The following is a 23,190-nucleotide window of genomic DNA, read 5'->3' on the forward strand; positions in this document are numbered from 1 at the left end:
AGGCAGAGGCTGGCCAATTCCACGAATCTGAGGGCACCTCCTGCCCCCACCATGGGGGAGGAGGAGGAAGCTCTTGTATTCGCTGTGCTCAGGTAGGTATCCGCTGCAAGTTCCCTGTCAGCACCGGCTACAGCCACCAGAGCCCAGCGTGGATGAGAGCCAGGCTCACAGCCTCTGTAGCCCAATCCTCACCTGCATGGGCCTGGCTCCTGAGCCCACTTCACAGGGGAGCTCCCTCCAGTCTGGGGTCTCCATGACCTCCTCCTTGCTGGCTGGCATGGCTCCTGGCAATGCCCTGCCCCATAAGGTCTGGTGGAAACACCACATAGGGCAGAGGCTTACTCTAGCCACAGGCCTGGGATTGATTTGGACCAGGGATGCCCAGGTCCAGACAGGGTCCCTACAGCCCCTCTCTTTTACCAAGACTCTTGCCCTTACTAGCAGCCATTCTCATGAAGGGATTAGTCCTGAAATGTGGACCTTCGCCACCCATGGATGAAGGACTTCCTTTAGCCCTAGAGCCAGGGTATTTAGCCTCTCCCTCTTCCCACCCAAAATGACATCAGACTCACTCTTAAAAGGTACAGACCAGATTGGCTGCAAAATAATGGAGTGATAAAAGGCACCAGCTCTGGTGTCAGACTGTCTGGGGTCAAATCCCAGCTCTGCAACATCCTAGCTATGTCGCCTTGGGCAAGTAACTTAATCTTTTATGCCTCAGTCTCTTCATCCATGAAATGGGATAATCATACCCATCGAATGTGCTCATCCAAGGGTCAGCACAGTTTTCCATAAAGGGCCAGAGGGAAAATATTTTAGGGTTTGCTGGCTTTGCAGGTCTGGGTTGTAGCTACTCAACTCTGCCGCTGTAGTGCATGAATGGCCATAAACAAAACTTGAACAAATGGATGTGGCTGTGTACCAATAAAACTTTATTTATAGACAGTCAAATTCAAATCTCACATCATTTTCATGAGTCACAGAATCTTCTTCTTTTGCTATTTAAAAGCAAAAATAAAAATTCTTGGCTGGGCACAGTGGCTTGTGCCTGTAATCCCTGCATTTTGGGAGGCTGAGGTGGGAAGATCATTTGTGGCCAGGAGTTCAAGAACAGCCTGGGCAACATAGTGAGATCTGATTTCTACAAAAAATAAAAAATAAAATAAAATAAAATAAAATTCTTAGTTCATGGTCAAAAACAGGATTTGCTTTGCGGAACACCATTTGCAGTCCCCTATGCTAACCTACCTAGGTGCTTAAAACAGTACCTAACACCCTGTTCTTGGGTTGGTTTTAAACACCAACCAAGGATTTAATACCTGTTAGCCATTTCAGGTGGAAAGAGTGAATGTAGTATGAAGTGGGTCATCTGTGGCAGTTGGCTTGTCAGTGAGGGACAGGCCATTGGTGATGGAGAGGTCAGCTCTGTCTTGGAACAGCTGCCCAGAGCATGGCCCACCATGCTCCCCGTCCCCACCCAAAGTGACATAGGCCTCACCCTTTAAAAGGCACAGACACAAATTGGGTGCAAAATCATGGAGTCAGATTGTCTGAGTTCAAATCCTAGCTCTGCCACCTCCTCACTGTGTCACCTTGGGCCAGTAACTTAATCTTTCTGTGCCTCAATTTCTTCATCCACAAAATTGGATAATCAGATCCATCTTCTGGGCCCACCTCTGCCCCAAAGTGAGGACACTCTAACATAGTCCCAGACCTCCACCACGGCACTCTGATCTCCACCAACACTCCAAGGGCCCTGGGCCAGTTCTCTGCTGCCTGAGGGCATGGAGGACACCTTTCTCCAGCGTCAATGTCGAAGAACAGTTTATTCACAAATGGCTCCAGCTTCAGGGCTGGCATTTTCTCCTATCTTTGGCATCCAGGAGGAGCTGTCCAGCCTTGACAATCAAGGTCACATCCTTGGGCCCCAACCCAGGCTGGCAGTGTGGGTGAAACCCTCGGCTTTGGAGCTTTGGAAGAGTCCTTCCCTCTCAAGACCCGTACAGAGCTGCATCGGTCCTCACTCTGGCCTTCGCCTGGGCCAGCACCACTGCCTCGGCCCCCAGTCTCTAGTGACGTGCTAATAGTTCAGGTCCCGAGATTTATCTCAGCCTGGACAGTTGTGAGTGTTGCTGCATAGTACCCGATGGGTCCTCCTGCACATGCCCAGGCCCCATCTTGCGGTTTAAAGCAGGCTTTTTGGTCAGAGTCTCTGAAAAGCCCAGAGTGGGGCAGAGGGTCCCCTGTGCGCACATCTGGGGGCACCCGGTCCATGTCCTTAGACCATGGCTGGTGGTCCTGACTAGATCTGTCTTCTCAACCCTGCCTCAGAGCTCATCCAGCATCTGGGTATCTGTGAGCTGGTTGGAAAAGGCCCTCTCCAAGCGCAAGGTATTGTATTTGGGGGGTGGTGTGCCCGGCACTTGGGTTCCTAAGGCTGGAGGCAGGTGCAAAGCAGAGTTGAAAGTGGGTAGACCATCGTCTACATCCAGGGCTGGATTGTCCTGGCCCTGTGGGCTGCGGGGAGCTTCTGGACATGGGGGGGCCTGCTTCCGGGCCCACCACTCCTTAGCTTTCTGCCACTGGCGGCGGGCGATGATAGAGAAGAAGTCAATGAAGAAAACCTCGATGATCTCGATGACGCAGACAACAGAGCAGCTCATCCACAGGCCCAGCTGGCCACCGAAGTTGGACAGAAGCATCTCAATCTGCAAGAGAGGCCAAGCCACACCATCAAGAGGAACCTCCCCCCAAGTTGGCCTCACACAGGAACCCTGATTCCCAAGGGAGCCACGGGTCAGCCCTGACCCTGCACAGGCTGGGAGGAAGAAGCAGGCAGGCTTCCTGTCTCCTCTTACTCTGTGCATTCTGACCTGAGACCTGGCTAGCCTACAGCAGCCCTCCTAGAGTAGGCTGGAACCCCCTACCCTGACTCTGCTCCCCAAGGCCAGGCAGATGCTCACATTTGTAGGCCCAGGACAGGTCCTGGAAGGAAGCTACTCTACTCACACTGTTGGCTGGGCTCTCCATGATGGATCTCTGGTTCAGGTCTTTGTAGAATATCAAGAGTTTGGCCAAGTCTGTCCTGCAAAATTCCAACAGGTGAATCAAGAGCCTTAGCATCCTACCAGATCACCAGTCCTCAGCATGGCTGTCTCCCTCCTACCCAAGCTGGCAGCATGGCCAAGTCACTGAGCTCCTTGGGGATATTAGAACCTGGCCCATAAGGGCTCTGTCTACACCCCAGAGCATATCTCCAGCCTGGATCTGGTCCTCAGGTCATTCATTCACTCAAGAACTGCTCCCCAACTTCCAGATTAAGTCGGTTGACCCAGCCATACTGCCATTGTACCCTGTTCTTCATTAAACATTGACATTTGTAATTGATTGATTGCAATCTCAAGTATGTACAGGTAATGTACATGAGCAGGGTAGTTGAGGTAATATGATAATAGGCACAATGGCAACAAGCATTTATGGGGCACTTCCTGTGTTGCCAAGCACTGTCTTAAGAACTTTATGTGAATTAACTGATTGAATTCTACCAACAGCCCTATGAGGCAGGTATGTATATTTTCATCATCCTCATTTCACAGATGTGGAAACTGAGATGCAGATTGGTTAAGGAACTTGTCCAAGACTACGCTGTCAATAATTGGCTGAGCCAGTACTCCAACTCATTTAGATCTAGCTTCAAAGTCCATGCTCTTAACCATTGCACTAAACTGCCTCTTGATAAGACGATGGTGAACTGGACCATGACTCATTCCAAAGGAGCAAGTATTACTCAGCTGTTCGGTGCTACAAAACAGTGGAGGGTCGTTCTTGCCAGAACTTTTGAACTTTCAGGAAAATCTGGAAATAATGGGTTGCTTTCATGAGGCTAGATTTGGGCCAAGGATCAGTCACCAGTTTGCAACACTTGGTTTAATGGTTTGCAATTGCTTGGTCAAAGTCTATTTTATCATTAGAGTGTAAGTACCTCGGGGACAGAGACCATGTCTGCTTGATTGTCCTGGTTCCCCCAGCACCTCACACAGCACCTGGCACCTAGGCGGTGCTCTATGAATGCTGGAAGCCAGATTGGCCTGATTGGCTGTCACGGCAGGCAGGCCCAGCAGTGGGCATGGGGGAGATAGTGATGGCTTAGGGAAATGTGAGTTCACATGGCATGATTCACAGATGTGAGTTCACCGTCTCCCAACTTTGAGGAAATGAATGAGTGAGTGAATGAAAAGGAGAGGGGGCCAGGCTTGGTGGCTCACTCCTGTAATCCCAGCACTTTGGAAGGCCGAGGGAGGTGGATTACTTGAGGTCAGGAGTTCGAGAGCAGCCTGGCCAATATGGTGAAACCCCATCTCTGCTAAAAATATAAAATTAGCCAGGTGTGATGTTGCACACCTATAATCCCAGCTACTTGGGAGGCTGAGGCAGGAGGATTGCTGAAACCCAGGAGGCAGAAGTTACAGTGAGCTGAGATCACACCACTGCACTCCAGCCTAGGTGACAGAGTAAGACTCCATCAAAAAAAAAAAAAAAAAAAAAAAGAGGATTTGGCCATACACATACAGAAGCAAGTGAGAAGGCTGGTGGCTGGGGCAGGCAGAGGCAGAGGAACAGGGTAGAGGAAACTTACTTGTTGAGCTTTTTGTTTATTTGCCGGCCTTGGTCCCAAGTGAGAACAGGCAGCAACCACTTCTACAATGGAGAGAGAAAGCGTGGGCCTGAGGGTGCCTGAGAGGCCAGGGCCGGCCTCCCGCCTCAGGCTCCCCAACTTGTCCCCCAGCCTCCGCAAGGTAATTCTTTTCCCCTTGGACCATGTCCCAGGCCAGAGGACACAGCAAAAATGTCAGTGGGGCTCCAGGCTGGGGGCTTGAGTGGGGAAGGGTGGGCAGAAGAACTTACCTCCGAAACCACAGATGGCCATTGTGCCAGGCTTGTGGTTAGTGTCCACTCCTTAAAGCTAAGGGAGGAGGGGACAGCATGAGTGTAGGCGGCCCAACCCAACCCAGCCGCCCGTCTCTCCCCTTGGGGTCCACATACCTGCAGGCTTCCTTGCACACAGACTGGCAGCCCAGCTCTTCCTGGACAAAGGCTCGATGCAGTTGGTAGTAACAATACACTGAGGGACAAGGGAGAGGGCAGCGTGAGCTTTAGAGCTACAGGACCCTTCCTGGGCATCCCCGGGTCACCAAGGACAGCCCCACAGTCTCATTTTAATGATTTCTCCTCCCACTTTCTACCAACGCTGGCTCTCTGGAAAGACATATTGCATTGTGATATTGGGAAACAGAAAGCAGTGGTGGTTGAGGATGTGAGTTGAAGGTCAGACCACCCTTGGTTTGGATCCAGCTCTGTTCCTTTCTGGCTGTGTGACCTTGGGCAAGCCACTTAGCCTCTCTAAGCCTTGGCTATCTATTCTGTGAAAAGGTAATATCCACCTTTCCTACCTCCTGGAGTTGACTAAGGTGGTCAGTTGCAAAGTATAATTTAAGCCAGGCTTGACAACAGAAGTAAAACTCTAGTTAATGGCTCTCAACCAATACCTCCCTCATGCAAAAGGCAAGAGGGGTGGAGTCCCAGGAGTGCCTATTGCCAGGACTAGGCTGACCCTGGTCCTGGGGCATGCAAGGCTGGGGCTGGGTCTCACTCACTCCAGTTGGGGTGCTGCTGGTAGTTGCAGTAGTTGGCTGCGGGAGGTAGAGGCTGGCTGTACTGGGCACACCCACATTTCTCCACCATCTTTGTCTGGAAGCATGAATGAAGGCAGATCTGAAAGAGGAGACCCAGGAATGCCATTCATGTCTTTGCTCAGGGATGCCAGCGAGTTTCCTGCACAGCCCTCAGCCGAGGGGTTCAGCCTCCCTTAGCCTTGGCCAACCACATGAACCTGCCCCTTATGCCAACTGGGCTGGGCATGGTCCCTGAACTGCAAAGGGTGCAAGCTGGAAGATGTATTAATACTTTATTTATTATTTTTATTTTTTAAGTTTTTGGAGACAGTCTCGCTCTGTCGCCCAGACTGGAGTGCAGTGGCATGATCTCAGCTCACTGCAACCTCTGCCTCCTGGGCTCAAGTGATCCTCCCACCTCAGCCTCCCAAGTAGCTGCGATTACAGATGCACACTACCATGCCCAGCTAATGTGTATTTTTGGTAGAGATGGGGTTTCACCATGTTGGCCAGGCTGGTCTCGAACTCCTGACCTCAGGTGATTCTCCCACCTTGGCCTTCCAAAATGCTAGAATTATAGGCATGAGCCACACCTGGCCAATGTATTAAGAATTTAGACTAACTGAGATATGGAGATGGGGCTGAGCTGGGGCTGCAGTAGTTGGGTGGTCATTTTCCATCATGTGGGTGCCAACACAAAGATAAGTGGGAAAATTGGAGGAGTTGTCAAGAAACAGAGAGAAATAAACACAGTCCCTGTGTTCCTATTCTCAAGACCAACCCCTCCATGTTGGATCTTCATGGATCATAAGCTACCACAATATCCATGGAGCTTATAGCATAAAAGCTAACAGCAGAATTCCTGAAGGCAGGCTACTCAGGTCAAATCCCAGCTTTGCTATTTGTCTGCTGTTTGGCATCAGGCAAGTTACTAACCTCTCAGATGCTTTGCTTTCTTTATAATAATATCAACTTCATGAAGTTGTGAGCATGAAATGAATTGACATATGTAAGGTGTGTGTGTACATGGTAGCTCTCATTAGATATCATCCAGAAGTATCTTTCTGATGAGCTCACTTTTTTTATTTTTAGAGACAGGGTCTTGTTCTCTCACCCAGGCTGAAGTGCAGTGTTGTGATCATGGCTCACTGCAGCCTTGAACCCTTAGGCTCAAGGGATCCTCTCTCCTCAGCCTCCCTTATAGCTGAGATTACAGGTGTGCACCACTATGCCCAGGTAATTAAAATTTTTTTTTTTTTTTTTTTTTTTTTTTTTTACAGGCAAGGTCATGCTATGTTGCCCAGGCTGGTCTCAAACTCCTGGGCTCAAGTGATCTTCCTACCTTTGCCTCCCAAAGTGCTGGGATTACAGGCATGAGCTACCATGCCTGGCCCAAAAGTCCTCTTTTACTCAGTGTCTACACCACCTCTCAGCTCAGCTCTCATCTAAGTTGGAAGACTCAGTGCTGAAGGTTTCTGGTCCTTTTGTTCTGCTGGGCTGATTTTCATGGACTCCCTGGGGTATCCTGGTAGGAGGTGAACTATAAATTCCCAGAATGTGAGAGGAGGCAGAACAGATCATCTCACTTAAGTGTTGAAAAGTCAAATGTCTACAGGAGACAGTGATGTAAGTGACATACTGGAGGGGTAGTGAAAACTGTGGGAGCCAGAGAACACCTGCTTCAGTTATTGGGGTAGCTACACCCACTGTTTATCCTGCAGGAAACACGGGCTCAATGTTGCCGTATCGTTTCATTTTTTCGAGAGGCTGGAAATCTGGATTTTCTTGTGAAATTCCTTGACTTTTGCACACCATCCAGGCTCTTGAAAAACCAGGTATGCCACCTGGAAGGCGACTGGGAGCTGCAAATTAGCAGGCCCTGATCCAATCCCACCTCTCCTTGTGGTTGCTGAGGGGAACCCAGCTGGCCCAAGGCCATCATCGAGTGAGGGGCACCAGCAGGCCCAGAAGCCATGCTCTTGACCCTTCAGCCAGTGTCTCTCCCAGACCGCTTCTCTCCTGTTCCTCCCTTGCCAAGGCCTATTTAGGAGGTGGGTCTGTCTCGGCTGTACATTGAGTTCCACGGAAACCTCGGTGAATCAATTAAGCTCTGGTTACAGACGAACTGCAGAGGACTGGAACCAGCCGGCATCATTTGTTCTTGAGGTCTCTGGATGAACCCCAGGGAACCTCACCAGAGTTCCTGGTGCAAGCCACACCCCAGCCTAGATATAACTTTGTCTCCTGGGTCTGGGCCATAAACCCAGGGCTGGGCGCCCCCGCCAGTCTGTTACCTGGAGCGAGTAGGCAGCGTTGTAGATGTTCCTGATTGGCACGTCACTCCCGTCCTCCGTGCACTGACTGTAGGGCTCACTCAGCTTGAAGGACTCTGTCTGCAATCACAGCAGCACACACTCAGCCCTGTCCTCCCCCAGGACCCAGGCGGGGGGCTTTGCAAGGAGCACCAGACAGGGGACTTTGCAAGCAGCCCTTGGGAGCTGAGAAGCTATTTGGTCATTCATTTAATGAAAAGTTAGTGAGAACCTATTAGATGCCTGGTACAGTGGTAGACGCTGGAATCAGCAATGATCAAGATAGGTAAGTTCCCTGCTCTCCTGGAACGTACCTTCCAGTGGGGTAAACAAATAGTCAGCAGATGGTCAGCAAGCAAATAAATAAACAAGATGATTTTGGATAAATCTGGATGGTGTTTAATGAAATGGGGTAGGGAAACTGGAGGAGTTAAGAGGAGATGGGCAGTTTTTCCCATAGAGTGATTAGGGAAGGTATTTCTGAAAAAGGGACCTGTTGGCTCAACGTGGAACTGCAAGAAAGAGCTGGTCTTGTCAAGAAGTGGACAGGAAGTCAGGCATGGTGACACACACCTGTAGTCACAGCTACTGGGGAGGCTGAGATGGGAGGATCACTTGAGCCCGGGAGGATCACTTGAGCCCAGGAGGTCAAGGCTGCAGTGAGCCATTGTCGTACCACTGCACTCCAGCCTGGGCAACAGAGTGAGACTCTATCTTTAAAAAAGAAGATGAAGAAGTGGACAGAATACGATTGGGTAGAGCAAACAGGAAAGGTTTGTGGCATGATGGGCTGGTGTGGCTGAAAATGGCAAAATAGAGAAATTGCTGGAGATGAAGTCAGAAAGGGAGGTTGAGGCCAAATCATGCCCAGCTGAGAAATTTGGATTTGATTGAATGAAATGAATTTGCAGTTGGCAAATCCACTGGGAGGTGGGAGGAGGGATTAGAAAGATGAGCAGGGGCCAGGCTCAGTGGCTCATGCATGTAATCCCAGCATTTTGGGAGACTGAGGAGGAAGGATTCCTTGAGTCCAGAGTTCGAGGCTGCAATGAGTTATGATTGTGCCACTGCAATCCAGCCTGGGTGACAGAGCAAGACTCTATTTTGAAAACAAAGAGAGAGAGAGAAGGAGGGAAAGGGGGAAGGAGGGAGGGAAGGAAAGAAGGAAGGAAGGAAGGAGAAAGAAAAGAAAGAAGAGAGAGAAAGAAAGAGAGAGAAAGGAAGGAAGGGAGGGGAGGGGACGGGAGGGAAGGGAAGGGAAGGGAAGGGAAGGGAAGGGAAGGGGAAGGGAGGGGAGGGGAGGGGAGGGGAGGGGAGGGGAGGGGAGGGGAGGGGAAGGAAAGGGAAGGGAGAGAAAGGAAGGGGGAGCAGGGACTGCAAGCTGCTTGGGATTCCCGCTCAGGTGAAGGACCCATTGCCTTGTTTTCTGGTCCCAGAAGTTGACTTAAAGGATGTTGACTTTCTTAGAAAAAAGCTAAGGAAAGCTCAACAGAGTAGAATGCTACCATGATCATGAGAGGAGGTAAACAGCATTGTCACTCAAAGTTCAAAATCCTTATTCAATAATTTTTTTTTTTTTTTAGAGATGAGGGTCTCACTCAGTCACCCAGGGTGGAGTGCAGTGGCACAATCAAGGGTCACTGCAGCCTCTACCTCCCGGGCTCCAGGGACCCTCCTGCTTCAGCCTCCCCGAGTAGCTGGGACCACAGGCTCCCGCCACTGCACCTGGCTTCAATGATGTTTTATTGTGGATTACTAAACTTTGCTCTAGCCAAGCCAAACAAGCAAAAATGGGGGTGGGGGGGAGGATAACATCTTCTAAGGGCAGCAACTCAATGGAAGATAAATAGTGACCAGTTTATCACAACTGTGTGTTTGTGTGCTGTGTGCATCCACGTGCCCATGTATAATCGTTTTTATTTTTTTGGTTGGGGAAATAGGGGTAAAGAGAAAAAGAATGGCAGATTTGTGGGAGGGAAGAAAATTATTTTCTCTTTGAAGAAAGAATGAAAACGGGGGGAGGGGGAAGGAATTAAGAGGTTTGAGGCAGGTGGAAACTGTAGCCATCTCAACTGGCTATAATCCCTTTCTGTTTGTATTGCGTTTCATCTGCTGACCCATTAGTCTCCCTCAATTAGCTGCAAGTACCTCCAGGGCAATTGACGATGCTCACTTAAAACTGTTTAAACAACAGAAGCAAACAAAGGGGAAAGTGGCTGTCTGGCCTCCCCTCTTTCCCAGGGGTGCCTGCACGAACAGATCAGATCCTGCATCTCAGACAGACAGACATGGACTCACACATTCACTTTGCCCTGCAACCTGCCCTTCCTAGTAACAAGAGTGAGTGTCTTTCTATGTTAGTACAGAATAAATAGACTTAATAGCTGGGTAGCAAATGGGTGCAGGGCCTCTAGTGCACGCCAGGGCTGGGCTGGGCACAGAGGTGCAAAGACGCCAAGCAGTGGCCTTCCTTGAGGTCACAATTCCTTGCCATCCTCTAAGCTTCTCCAAGCAGCAGGATCCCTGGGCAGACACATTCCTTTGGGCCCCCCTGGTCCTGCTGAACTGTTCCCAGAGTCTAGAGCGTCAGCTACGGGCTCTACCTTCCTGGGGAGGAAAGCACAATACTCTGGCATCCAGATGAGGGGTCTGTCCACTTAGGCAAGCCGTGTGCAGCCAGCAGGGGTGGCTGGGGCTCCCTCCACCCTGAAAACCAGCCCATGGCCTGCTTCCAGGAAACCGATTATGAGAAACCATTTGGATTTCAACGCTTTCTGAGTACTCAATGGCCCTTCATTCTGCAACGATGCTTATCAAACTCACAGCTCTTGGAAGGTTCAGGTTGTTTTCTGAAGCAACCAGAAGTAGAGCAAATGGAGCGAATGTTCTGTTCTGAGTGGGGTAGAGATTCTCAAAGCCTCGAATGCGTGAACTTTGACAGAATGCTCTTCCCTCGGCCCCAGCTTTCAGTTTTCCAGAACTGCTGGCTTGTGGAGGCTAAGAAGACATTTTGACTTCTATCCTGACCCCCAGGGACACACAAAAAAGAGTGTGTATATGTATGCATATGTGTGAGTTTGTATGTGTATCTATGCATACACTTATGCATGTAAAATGTGTGTGTGCACACATAGGTATGTGTGGATGTGTGTGAGTGGATGTGTACACGTATGTGTAGGTATAGGGGTATATGTGTGGGACATGGAGCCCATTTATATTAAACCAGGTTCTTTCTGCTTCTTTCTGAAGATGTTGGGGGAAGGAGGCGATTGCATAGGAGTCCTTAGCTCACCACCCTCTCTCTCTCTCTCAGACAGGGTCTCGATCTGTCACCCAGGCCGGAGTGCAATGGTGCAATCACGGCTCATGGCAGCCTTGACCTCCTGGGCTCAGGTTAATCCTCCCACCTCAGCCTCCCAAAGTGCTAGGATTATAGGTATGGGCCGCTGCACCCAGCAAGCTCATTCTTTAAGGTATAAACAGTGCTAAGGGGAAAAGCCCAGATGGCAGCAGAGCCTCAGGGGAAGGGAGGTGACAAGAGGAGGGCCTTTACCAAAGCCCCCACAGCTTCTGGGGTTAGAGAGCCAGCTCCCACCTTCTTGCAACCTTGAGACCTTCCAACCAGTATAATCACTTCTCATCTGTGAGGTGGTCAGTCCAGCCAAGCTATTCCCAGACAAGATGGCTATTAGACCATTGTTCTCACATTTCAGTGGTAACTCTTGTCCCAGCCAGTAATCCCAAGTCACCTTTTCAGAAAGATTGCCCGCCTTACCACAGCTTAGAGGTTTGCAAATTCTGTTCTGTCTGCACCCTGTTTTAGGGTCCGTCACAGAGGGGTGGGCGGTAAGCAGGCTGGTCTCCCAGGCTCAACTACATTCATCCCGCATTTCTGTTTCCATTGTGTACATTTCTGGGTAAGACTTTGTTTGAGTGAGAGATTCTCCCAGTAGTAAAAAGGACTTCCTCCCCCAGCCACTGAGGGCATGGTGGAGGTGTCTACCAGCCCCAGTCAACAGGCCAAAGTGGCAACTGGGCTCTGGGGGTGGGTGGGGGGCCTTTCTTTCCCTTGGTTTCCATGCTCTGCCCCTGTTTCTCAGAATGGACTGCTGCTTCTGCCAGGGAGGGGACAGCAGAGATGGCCAGGCTGGGGATGGAACAGGTGGATGGTTTTCTTCTTGAACCTGTGCAGATCTGGGAGGGACTCTTTTTTGTTTGTTTGTTTTTTCTTGGAGATGGAGCCTCACTCTGTCGCCCAGGCTGGATTGCAGTGGCATGATCTCAGCTCACTGCAACCTCCACCTCCCAGGTGTAAGCCATTCTCATGCCTTAGCCTCTCAAGTAGCTGGGATTATAGGTGTGTGCCACCACGCCCGGCTAATTTCTTTGTATTTTTAGTAGAGATGGGGTTTCACCATGTTGGCCAGGCTGGTCTTGAACCCCTGACCTCAGGTGATCTGCCCTCCTTGGCCTCCCAAAGATTACAGGCATGAGCCACTGTGCCCAGCTTGGACTCATTATTGAGGAGGTTTTGTTTGCTTTGGGTCTGTAGGCTGTCTCAGGGCCCCTCCCATGACCCTGTCCTGATGGTCTCCTCTGACCACGGGCATAAGGGGGTTGAATTCTGAGCCCTTCTAGAAGGTTGTTTCTTGAGGAACTGTATTATGGTCAATGGTTGTTCACCCTTAAACAACCGGTAGCACCAGGCAGGCTAGCTAAGGGGTCAGGAATGTGGGCTTGGGTCCGAACAAGTCTGAAATCAGATTCCCACTGTGCTACCTAGTGGCTATTTGATTTTGATTAAACAATAACAACAATAGACCAGGCGTGGTAGCTCACGCTTGTAATCCCAGCACTTTGGAAGGCTGAGGCGGGTGGGTCATTTGAGGTCAGAGTTCGAGACCAGCCTGTCTAACATGGCGAAACCCCATCTCTACTAAAAAATACAATAATTAGCTAGGTGTGGTGGTGCACGCCTATAATCCCAGCTACCTGAGAGGCTGAGGTGGGAGGATTGCTTGAACCCAGGAGGTCAGAGCAGCAGTAAACTCCCACTTTGGCCTCCCAAAGCACTAGGATTATAGGCGTGAGCCACTGTACCCGGTGGAAAAAATTCTGATGGTTTAAAATATTACATGAAATAATAAAACAACTGGAAGCAAACTCAATTTAGTGTCTGGTCTCAAAGAGGAAGAACTCTCATTAACATAATGACTAAAAAAGAAAACAAAGACTTTGACTAAGTAAACATTCACTATTTTGCATGTGAAAAAGTACCCTAAAGAAAACCACAAACTGGGAAAGATGTTTGCAACACATATGGCAAATAATCACTATCCTTTATGTATGTATAATTATTAATAGTATCTTTTATATATAATGTACTAGTAGTGTATAATATAAATATATATTATATATATGTATATATATATAAAATTCATAAAGGAGAGAGGTGTCAAAAAAGACGATAGAAACCTTCCCTAACCCCTCTTTTTCCTTTTTCACTCAAAGTTATTTTTCCTTCTCTTCACCTCTTTTCTTAAAAAATATATAGTAATAGTCTCTCTCTCTCTCTCTCTCTCTCTCTCTATATATATATATATATATACATTTTTTTTTTTTTTTTGTGATGGAGTATCACTCTGCCACCCAGCCTGCAGTGCAGTGGCACGGCCACAGCTCACTGCAATCTCTGCCTCTTGGGTTCACGTGATCCTCCCACATCAGCCTCCCAAGTAGCTGGGACTACAGGTGGGTGCCACCACAGCTGGCTAATTTTTTGTAGAGATGGGGTGCCACCATATTGCCCAGGCTGGTCTCAAATCTCCTAGGTGCAAGTGATCCACTCGCCTCAACTTCCCAAAGTGCTGGGATTACAGGTGTAAGCCACTGCCCCCAGCCAAGCCAATATATTTTAAGCACTTATTATATGCCAAACACATTTCCAAGCGTTTCATATGTACCAACTCATTAAATTCTCACAAGCCATGAAGTAACATCATTATTATCGTCCCTATTTTACAGATGAGATCACTGAGGCAGAGATTACACAACCAATGTGCAAAACTGGGGTTTGAATCTCAGCCATCAGAGTTTTTTTTTTTTTTTTTTTTTTCTTTTTTTTTGAGATGGAGTCTTGCTCTGTCGCCCAGGCTGGAGTGCAATGGCACAATCTCGGCTCACTGCAAGCTCCGCCTGCTGGGTTCACACCATTCTCCTGTCTCAGCCTCCTGAGTAGGTGGGACTACAGGCACCTGCCACCACGCCTGGCTAATTTTTTGTATATTTAGTAGAGACAGGATTTCACTGTGTTAGCCAGGATGGTCTCAACCTTCTCACCTCGTGATCCACCCGCCTCGGCCTCCCAAAGTGCTGGGATTACAGGTGTGAGCCACCGCGCCCAAACCATCAGAGTGCTTAATCCCTGTTTGGCATAGACTGAACTTGTGAAATGAAGTCTGGGTATGTGCTTTAGAATCAAAAGGTACAACAGGATTTGTAATGACATGGAGTCTCCCCATTCTCCAGGGCCTGGTCCCCAACCCCACTGGGTGAGTGGTCCACCCATGTCCACTTCCTCATTTCCCATTCACCATTCAACCCACTGCACTTTGGTTTCTGTTCCACTCCTTCCACTGAAAACGACTCTGGCATAGAACACTGGTGACCTCTTGGCTGCCAAAACCAGAGAATACTTTTGCCTTCTACCTTGCCTGACCTCTCGACTGTACTTGCTACTTTTGGTCACACCTTCTGTAAAATTCTCTTCCTTGATTTATCTGATGCCAACTCTTTCTGGCTTCTGTTCCTACTTCTCTGCTTCTCTTTCTCCTTTTACTTTCTGCTCAGCCCTTAAACATTTGCATGTTTAGGGTTCTGTCTCAGGTCTTGGGTGATGGCATTTATTTCCATGTCTACAATTACCCCCCAAGATTTTCTCCTGAGCTCCAGGTCCATAGCATCTAATGAATGCTTTCTTTTCACCTTGACTTCTCAAAGGCATAACAAATTGGGTCTGTCCCAAATCGAAGTGGTCATCTTCTCCCAAAAACATACCCTGCCCTTGGATTCTCTAATTCTGAGCCTGGCATTCTTCCATCTCCCTGCCAAGCCAGGACCCAAATATCAATCTAACTTCCCCCTGGCCCTTCTCGCTAACATTGGCTGTCAAGCCCTGTTGCTTCTGTGCTATAATATCCCTGAAATCTATTTCCTCTGCTCATCTCCACAGCCATTGCCTCAGCTGAGGTCCACATCATTTCTTTCCAGAATTACTACAAATGTGCTGTCTCCAGTGTACTGATTATACTTCCACTAAAATGATTTTTTGAAAAGTTTCACTACACAGCTTAAATAAACTCCTTTTTGTGACTCTTTTGTAATTGCTATATTCTTTGTCTGGACTGGCTCTTCTTGACTATTTGCCTGCACTTGTCCTTCTAAATCCATTATTTAGAAAGCCTTCTCCAGTAGCTTCTGTCTGGGCATCCATCCATCCATCCACCTACCCACCCACCCACTCACCTATCTGTCCATTCAGCCAGCCAGCCATCCATCCACCTACCCATTTACCCACTCGCCTATCCTTCCATCCATCCATCCATCCATCCACCCACCCACCCACCTGCCCACTCACCTATCCATCTACCCACCCACCCATCCATCTGTCATCTATCGATATTTACTGAGGATCTGTTATGTTCTAAGAAGTAAGCTTTGGAACCAGGCAGAAAAGGTCTGTTTCCACAGAGATGGAAACTGTATTGCAAAGTTGTGCTTACTTTTGTCTTCGGTCAGGTGTGGCGGCTCACGCCTATAATCCCAGCACTTTGGGAAGCCAAGATGGGAGGACTGTTTGAGGCCAGGAGTTTGAGACCAGCCTGAGCAACATAGCGAGACCCCCATCTCTACAAAACTTTAAAAATTAGCCAGATACGGTGGCATGTGCCTGTGGTCCCAGCTACTTGGAAGGCTGAGGCAGGAGAATCCCAGGACCCCAGGTGGTCGAGGTTGCTGTGATCTGTGAGCTGTGATCACACCACTGCACTCCAGCTGGATGACAGAGCAAGACCTTGTCTTTAAAAAAGCAAACAAACTTTTGTCTTCCCCTCTTAAAGTTAAGAACTTTGAAGGTAGGAGGCCGGGCGCGGTGGCTCACGCTTGTAATCCCAGCACTTTGGGAGGCCGAGGTGGGCGGATCACGAGGTCAGGAGATGGAGACCACGGTGAAACCCCGTCTCTGCTAAAAATGCAAAAAAAAAAAAAAAAAAAAAAATTAGCCGGGCGAGGTGGCGGGCGCCTGTAGTCCCAGCTACTCGGAGAGGCTGAGGCAGGAGAATGGCGTGAACCCAGGAGGCGGAGCTTGCAGTGAGCCGAGATCGCGCCACTGCACTCCACCTGGGCGACAGAGCGAGACTCCGTCTCAAAAAAAAAGAACTTTGAAGGTAGGAGCTCTGTTGGGTTCACGTTTTAATATTCAGTACTTTGGACACGCAATCTCTCAGTGAATAAAGGAAGTTTTGTTTACCAACTGCCTGGCCAGCCTGACTGAGCCTACCAGCTTCACACACCTATTAATCAATCAATACATAAATAAAATCAGAAAGGAAGAAAGGAAGGAAGTCTAGTTTGGTTGGACTTTTTCTTAGTGACCCTCTGCTGACCTCTTCATAAACCCTGGTTTTTTTTGTTGTTGTTCTAAATGCTCATAAATCAAACCTAGAGCTGACTGACCCTGCTCTGTGGCTTTGATTTTCTATGTCTTAAATTAGGTGTAGCAGAAAACTCACTCACGTCTTTGTTTACCCACCACTAGTAAAGAGAATATTTGCTTAACAATGTGGTGGGTATTTCCAAGCTCAGAGCAAGAAAACAAGAGAGCAGAATTCCTTAGTTCTTATACTTTTGCAAGCTCTAGTAACTCACACCAGTTTGAAAAGAGGGAAGAGGGCCAAAGGACAAGGGAAGGATGCACAGCAAATCCTGGATCCTACTTCAGGGTGCAGATAAAAGTGTGTGGGACATGTCTGACCAAAATGCTCACCATTGTGCTCTGAGGTTTTGCCATCTGCCAGTGAACAAACGAATCAGTTGCCCAGCTACTTAAGTGGCTATCTCTTAAAAAAGTCTTTTCAAATCACAGTTTGAGCAGATTGGGGGTTCGAGATAGTTTTTCCTTTTTCGTTCACACAGCTCAAGTTGATACACATTACTTCCCTCCCATGCTGGAACAAAGCCCCTAAGTAACATGCCTCCTAAGAGCATCTGGGGGCCCAGAAAGACCATTTTGATGGTTTCCCTTGTCCAGGATTGTCCTTTTCATGGGGCACCATGAGGCAGTGAAGCCCCAGATTTCGTCTGTCATACTTCCATTCCAGTTCATCATCTTGCTGTCTCAGCTTAAATAGCACCTCCTCAGGAAAGCCTTCCTTGAACCTCATCTTCCCCATTGAAAATGAGCCCCAGGTCAGTCATATCATAATATGCACTCATATGGTCTTACATTTCTTCTTCATAGCACTTATGGCAATTATAATGAATCATTTGTGTCATTTCTGGTTTATTACTCAATCCTCTCTGTTGGACTCTAGACTCTCTCAGGACAGGGACGGTGTCCTCCACACTGAGGTGCCCCATGTCTAGCACATAGAAGGTGCTCAGAAAATGTCAATTAAATGGATAAATGACAGATGGATATCCAAGCCCTAAATGCCCACCATCTTTTTGTCTAACCCAGTGCAAAGCTATAGCTAGAACTTTGTGTCATTCTAGCTTCACTTTCACTTGGGAAGACACAGTTAGCTTTTCCTCTAATTCTGCATTGCTCAAGCTTCTAAAGCCAAGGCTCTCAGGAGTTCAAGTCTCCAGTGAGCTATGATTGTGTCACTGCACTCCAGCCTGGGTGACAGAGCAAGACCCTGACTCTAAAAATTTTTTTAAATTTAAACATTAAAAAAAGGTTAAGCCAAGGCTCCCAAGTGTGCTGCCTCTTAGAATAACCACTACAACTTTGTACAAATGTAGATCCTTGGGCTTATCTTCTAGAGATTCTGATTCAGTGGCTTTGAGTCTGATAATCAACCAGGTTTGGAAACCACTTCTCTGGAGGATATGTTTGTGAAGGATAAAGGCTAGGAAGTTTAATTGGGGATATTAAGGTTGGATTTAAATAAAGGCATGAACAGATGTATAGTCCACAGGGACATTTTGTTTCTTTCTCCCCACCCCCAAACAGGTAAAGAAAAATGTCATTATGGGCCAGGCGCTGTGGCTCACGCCTGTAATCCCAGCACTTTGGGAGGCTGAGGTGGGTGGATCACGAGGTCAGGAGATCGAGACCATCCTGGCTAACACAGTGAAACCCTGTCTCTACTAAAAATACAAAAAATTAGCCAGGTGTTGTGGCGGGCGCCTGTAGTCCCAGCTACTTGGGAGGCTGAGGCAGGAGAGTGGCATGAACCCGGGATGTGGAGCTTGCAGTGAGCCGAGATCATGCCACTGCACTCCATCCTGGGTGACAGAGTGAGACTCTGTCTCAAAAAAAAAAAAGAAAGAAAGAAAGAAAGAAAAACATCATTATGAAAGAATGCAAATTAAAATGATAACAGATACCATTTTTCTCTTGACAGATTAGCAAAGATTAAACATTGAATAATACATTATGTTGGTTAGAGTGTGGGGAAATAGCTACTCTCATATTGCTAGTGTGGTTCTCAATTGCTATATCCTCATTGGGGGGCAATCTGGCAAACACATGTCCTGTTTGACAAACTTCTAGGAAGTAACTGGGCAAATACACGTCCCATTGCTTTTAGTTGTGCCTGAAATGACCTAATGTCTATCAATGGGGGGTTGCATCAGTAACTTATTCATGCAATGGAAGACTATGAATCTTTTAAAAGAATGATGCAGATCTGTATGTTTTGATATGGAACCATTTCCCAGCTATAGCATTAAATGAGAAATATTTTGTATTTGCATAAAAGGAGAAACACTTATACCTATATGCACTTGCTTGAATGACTAGAATATCCCTGCCAAGACACAGTAGCAACAGTGGTGGTCCCTCTGGAGAGGAAGGAGAGGTCTGGGTGTCAGGAGTGGAAGAGAGATACACTCTGCGTGGTACACTCCTTGGTATGGTTGGTGTGGACACTCTCTTTAAATAAGTTCTTAAAAAAAAAAAATAGAGGCAGGGTCTCACTATGTTGCCCAAACTGGGTCTTGAACTCCTGGGCTCAAGCACTTCTCCCCACTCAGCCTCCTGCATGCCTGGCTAATTTTATATTTTTTGTAGAGATGGGGTCTTGCTATGTTGCCCAGGCTGGTCTTGAACTCTTGAGCTCAAGTGATCATCCCACTTCAGCCTCCTGAGTGGCTGGACTACAGGTGCATGCACTGCACCTAACTCCTTTAAATCAGTTTTTGTTTGTTTGTTTGTTTGTTTTTGAGACAGAGTCTTACTCTGTCACCGAGACTGGAGTGCAATGGTACAATCATGGCTCACTGAAGCCTCGACCTCCCTGAGGTCAGGTGATCCTCCTACCTCAGCCTCCTGAGTAGCTGGGACTACAGGCCTGTGCCACTATGCCTGGTGACTTTTTGTATTTCGTTTTTGGTAGAGATAGGGTTTTGCTATGTTGCCCAGGCTGGTCTCAAACTTCTGGGCTCAAGTGATCCACCCGCCTTGGCCTCCCAAAGTGTTGGGATTACAGGCATGAGCCACTGTACCCGGTCTAAATAAGTTCTTAACAGTCATTCTATGAAAGAGAGAAAGGGAGAGGCAGATAGATCCTGGAATAAAAAGACCCCAGGCCTGCAAACAAGAAAACTCCATAAGCAGTGGAGTGACCAGGGCCATCAGAGTCCGCTCTTCATCTTGCCATTCAGCTCCCACTGGGCAAGGCTGACTCGGGGATTGGAGTCTGCTGCTTACTTGTGCTTCTGTTGATAAGTTTGCGTGTTCTCAGTGCCCAATGAGGTCCACAAAGGTCAAATTTGGAGGGAGAAGGGGTTCTTGGTAAATGAGGTAAAATTGACGGAAGTGTGATGGGCTAAATAGACCTTGGATAGCTGAGTGACTTTCCACTAGGCTTTAATACAGTTACTGACATGCCTCATAGGCCTCTAAGCAGCCCAGAAAGATAGATGGTAATCTTATCTATTTGTATTACTGACAAATATATAGTTAGTGTCCTAATGCCTTGCTTCCAGCATAGGTTCCATAAATGCTGGTGTCTTGAAATTCTTTCCCCAAATGGCACCCTGTCCTATTAATCCATACAAATACAACATTTTTTTTTTTTTTTTTGAGATGGAGTCTTGCTCTGTTGCTCGGCTGGAGTGCGGTGGCGTGATCTCAGCTCACTGCAACCTCCTCCTCCTGGGTTCAAGCTATTGTCTTGCCTTAGCCTCCCGAGTAACTGGGATTACAGGCACACACTACTATACCCAGCTAATTTTTTGTATTTTTAGTAGAGACAAGTTTCACCAAGTTGGCCAGGCTGGTCTCAAACTCTTGACCTCACCTCGGTCTCCCGAAGTGCTAGGATTACAGGTGTGAGCCACTGCAGCCAGCCAGAAGATACAAACACAACCTTTAATGTAACTCCTGAAATGAATGGGATAACCATGGGAAAATCGGAGACCATGTTCCCTTTTGAAACAAACACCCTTTTCCAGAAGCTGCACCTTATTGGGTATCCTTGACAAAAAAATCTGTTCTCTCCAAGCCTATGGAAATGAGAATATTCTCTTACCAGGTGCATTCCTATAGAGGTGACCATTGCCGTCTCAATCTCTGTTCCCACATCTTCGACGAAGGGATACTCGTCCTGCCGATGGATGATCACCTTAGCTCCAGTGGACGACACGAGGAATGGGTTGTACTCCTCTTCGTTTATGTACAAAATGACTTGCAGCCCTGGGAGGATAAGGCAACCTGCTGTGATCCAAGGCTAGGAAAACATTTTCTGGGGGTAACCCACCTCTCCCACTGCTTCAGGAGCTTCAAATCCAAGACCAGGTATTTCCAACAAGTGACAGGTGGACAAGGGCTTGACTGGAAGCTCCATGAGATTGGAATGCGTGCCTGACTTGCTCTCTGCTGTGCCCCCATAGCTTAGCCCAAAACAGGGGTTCAAACGCAGTATCACTGTCACAGTTCTTTCTAAGCATACGTTTTTGCCAAATGTAAGGAAATTGCCACTCTGCCCGGGACATGCATCTCCATGTGGTCCTTTGAGATGGGGAGCTCAGAACATTCAAAAGAACATGTATTGCTCTGGCTGCTTAACCCCTCAGGGCAGGCACTCAGAGAAAAAGATGAATTACTAATGGTGTTTCTGATCACTGGTCCAACTTCTCCTCCCACTCCTGCTCTTGCCCTCTGCAGTCTATGCTGACCCAGCACCAGAGTAAACACAGTATCAGTGCACATGGGAACTAAGAGTGAAAAGTTGCAGAATCCTGGCTCTGCTATGGATGGGCTGTCACCTCCAGCAATTCACTTCCCCCTCTGGGCTTATTTACAAATTGTTTGCAATTGTTTACAAATCATTTGCAGTTGTTTACCAATTGCCCTTGTTTACAAATTGAATGTCAGTATAACTCTCAAAATTCTCTTCTTTCCATCCATAGAGACCCTGCTCATTCATGTATGGGCTGAGGTCCTTTGAAAATTGGACCTCAGGTCACTCCCTGAAACCTGAAACTCTTCAGTGGCATCTCACTGGATATATGGGAATGCCACAGAATAAACCTGGCTGCATCTATCAAGGTGATGATGATACAGCCCCTGCCTACTTCTCCCTCCTCATCTCCTCCCACTGTCTCCCCACCTCAATAAGCTCCAAGCACACTGGTCTTATTTCTTTTTCTAGAACACATCTGATTCACATCCTTCCCAGGGCCTTTGCCCTTGGTAGTCCCTGGAATGTTCTTGTGTAGATCTTAACATGAATCTTTTCCTCCTTAAATAGCCCTCCTCTTAGAGATCTTTCTGGGCCTTCTTATCCAAACTAACCCCCCCATCCCGACCCCAGCCACTCTGTCTTCCCACTCTGCCTCTTTCTTCCCTGAATAGCAGTCATTAGGATTTGTAACTAGATCATGTCTGTGTAGTTGTGTACTCATTTTTCATCTCTCTCTCCCCACGAAAATGTAAGTTTCCTAACAGCAGAGAAGACATCTGTCTTTTCACTGCTGTGTCCCTGGTACATAGAAGAGGGCCTGGCAAACAGGAGAAACTCCATGCTTGGTAAATGGATGAGTGAATCAGCAGGGTCTATATAGATGGAAAGAAGAGAATTTTGAGAGTTATTCTGACATTCAATTTGTAAACAAGGGCAATTTGTAAACAATTGAAATTTGTAAACAATTGCAAACAATGTGTAAACAACTTATAAACAATTGCAAACAATTTGTAAATAAGTTGTAAACAATTACAAACAAAGCTCAGAGAGAGGAAGTGAATTGCTTGAGGTCACATAGCCCCTCCATAGCAGAGCCAGGACCCTGCAACTTTTCATTTTCAGTTTCCAGATTACTTCTTCTCCATGAAGTATGTGCACTGAATTATGATTTCTTGCAGACTTAGTAAGAGTACAGACTACACAGGGACAAAGGCCAGAATTCCAAGTGGGGATTTCCTTTATGACAGGCCCTTGCTTGTCCTGGTGGGAGTATATCTACATATCACATCATTTTCAATTTGCATGGGACCTTTCAAGAATTCCTTTTGGGCATAAGCCAGGCCAATCTGTTCAGTTCCTACCTTCCCTACAAATGTAATCATAGTGGAATAGTAGTAATAGTAGTGCTGGAAATTGCAATGGTTTTATTTTGAGGGTAGTAGCAGCAGCAGCAATGGTGGTAGACTGGTAACAATGCTAGTAACGGTAATAATAGTAGTAATCATAATAGCAACTAGCACTTATTGTGTGCTTGGTATGTGTTATGGCTGAATTGTTTTCTGCCTCAAATTCATATGTTGAAGCCCTAACCCCCAAAGGGATATTATTTCGAGATAGGACTTTAATTAAGCTGAAAGGAAGTCATAAGCAGGGGGCTCTAATCTGATAGGACTGATATCCTGATCAGAAGAGAAAGAGACATCACAGGCCTCTCTCTGTTGACACACCACAGAGGAAAGGCCATCTGAGGACGTGGAGAGAAGACAGCCAGCCTTCTGCAATCCAGAGAGAGAA

General features: G+C 47.6%; 1 protein-coding gene across 5 annotated transcripts in view; it reads right to left on the bottom strand.

Moving 5' to 3' along the window:
• Positions 1 to 917: 917 nt before the first annotated feature.
• Positions 918 to 23,190, bottom strand: part of SCNN1G (sodium channel epithelial 1 subunit gamma) — a 72,280-nt gene continuing 50,007 nt past the window's right edge. For 4 of the 5 annotated variants that reach the window (XM_063612080.1, XM_063612079.1, XM_063612081.1 and 1 more), the window contains 8 exons: positions 20,743 to 20,906; positions 7,967 to 8,065; positions 5,655 to 5,772; positions 5,044 to 5,122; positions 4,906 to 4,963; positions 4,637 to 4,698; positions 3,010 to 3,085; positions 918 to 2,708 (listed from right to left, as the gene is read on the bottom strand). In XM_063612080.1, coding sequence (XP_063468150.1) covers positions 2,328 to 2,708; positions 3,010 to 3,085; positions 4,637 to 4,698; positions 4,906 to 4,963; positions 5,044 to 5,122; positions 5,655 to 5,772; positions 7,967 to 8,065; positions 20,743 to 20,906 — 1,037 coding nt within the window. In that variant the 3' untranslated portion in view covers positions 918 to 2,327. The remainder of the gene's footprint in view (positions 2,709 to 3,009; positions 3,086 to 4,636; positions 4,699 to 4,905; positions 4,964 to 5,043; positions 5,123 to 5,654; positions 5,773 to 7,966; positions 8,066 to 20,742; positions 20,907 to 23,190) is intronic. The other variant, XM_063612078.1, reaches the window with a different exon arrangement.

This window comes from Symphalangus syndactylus, chromosome 11, assembly GCF_028878055.3.
Source record: "Symphalangus syndactylus isolate Jambi chromosome 11, NHGRI_mSymSyn1-v2.1_pri, whole genome shotgun sequence".
Taxonomy (NCBI): Eukaryota; Metazoa; Chordata; class Mammalia; order Primates; family Hylobatidae; genus Symphalangus; species Symphalangus syndactylus.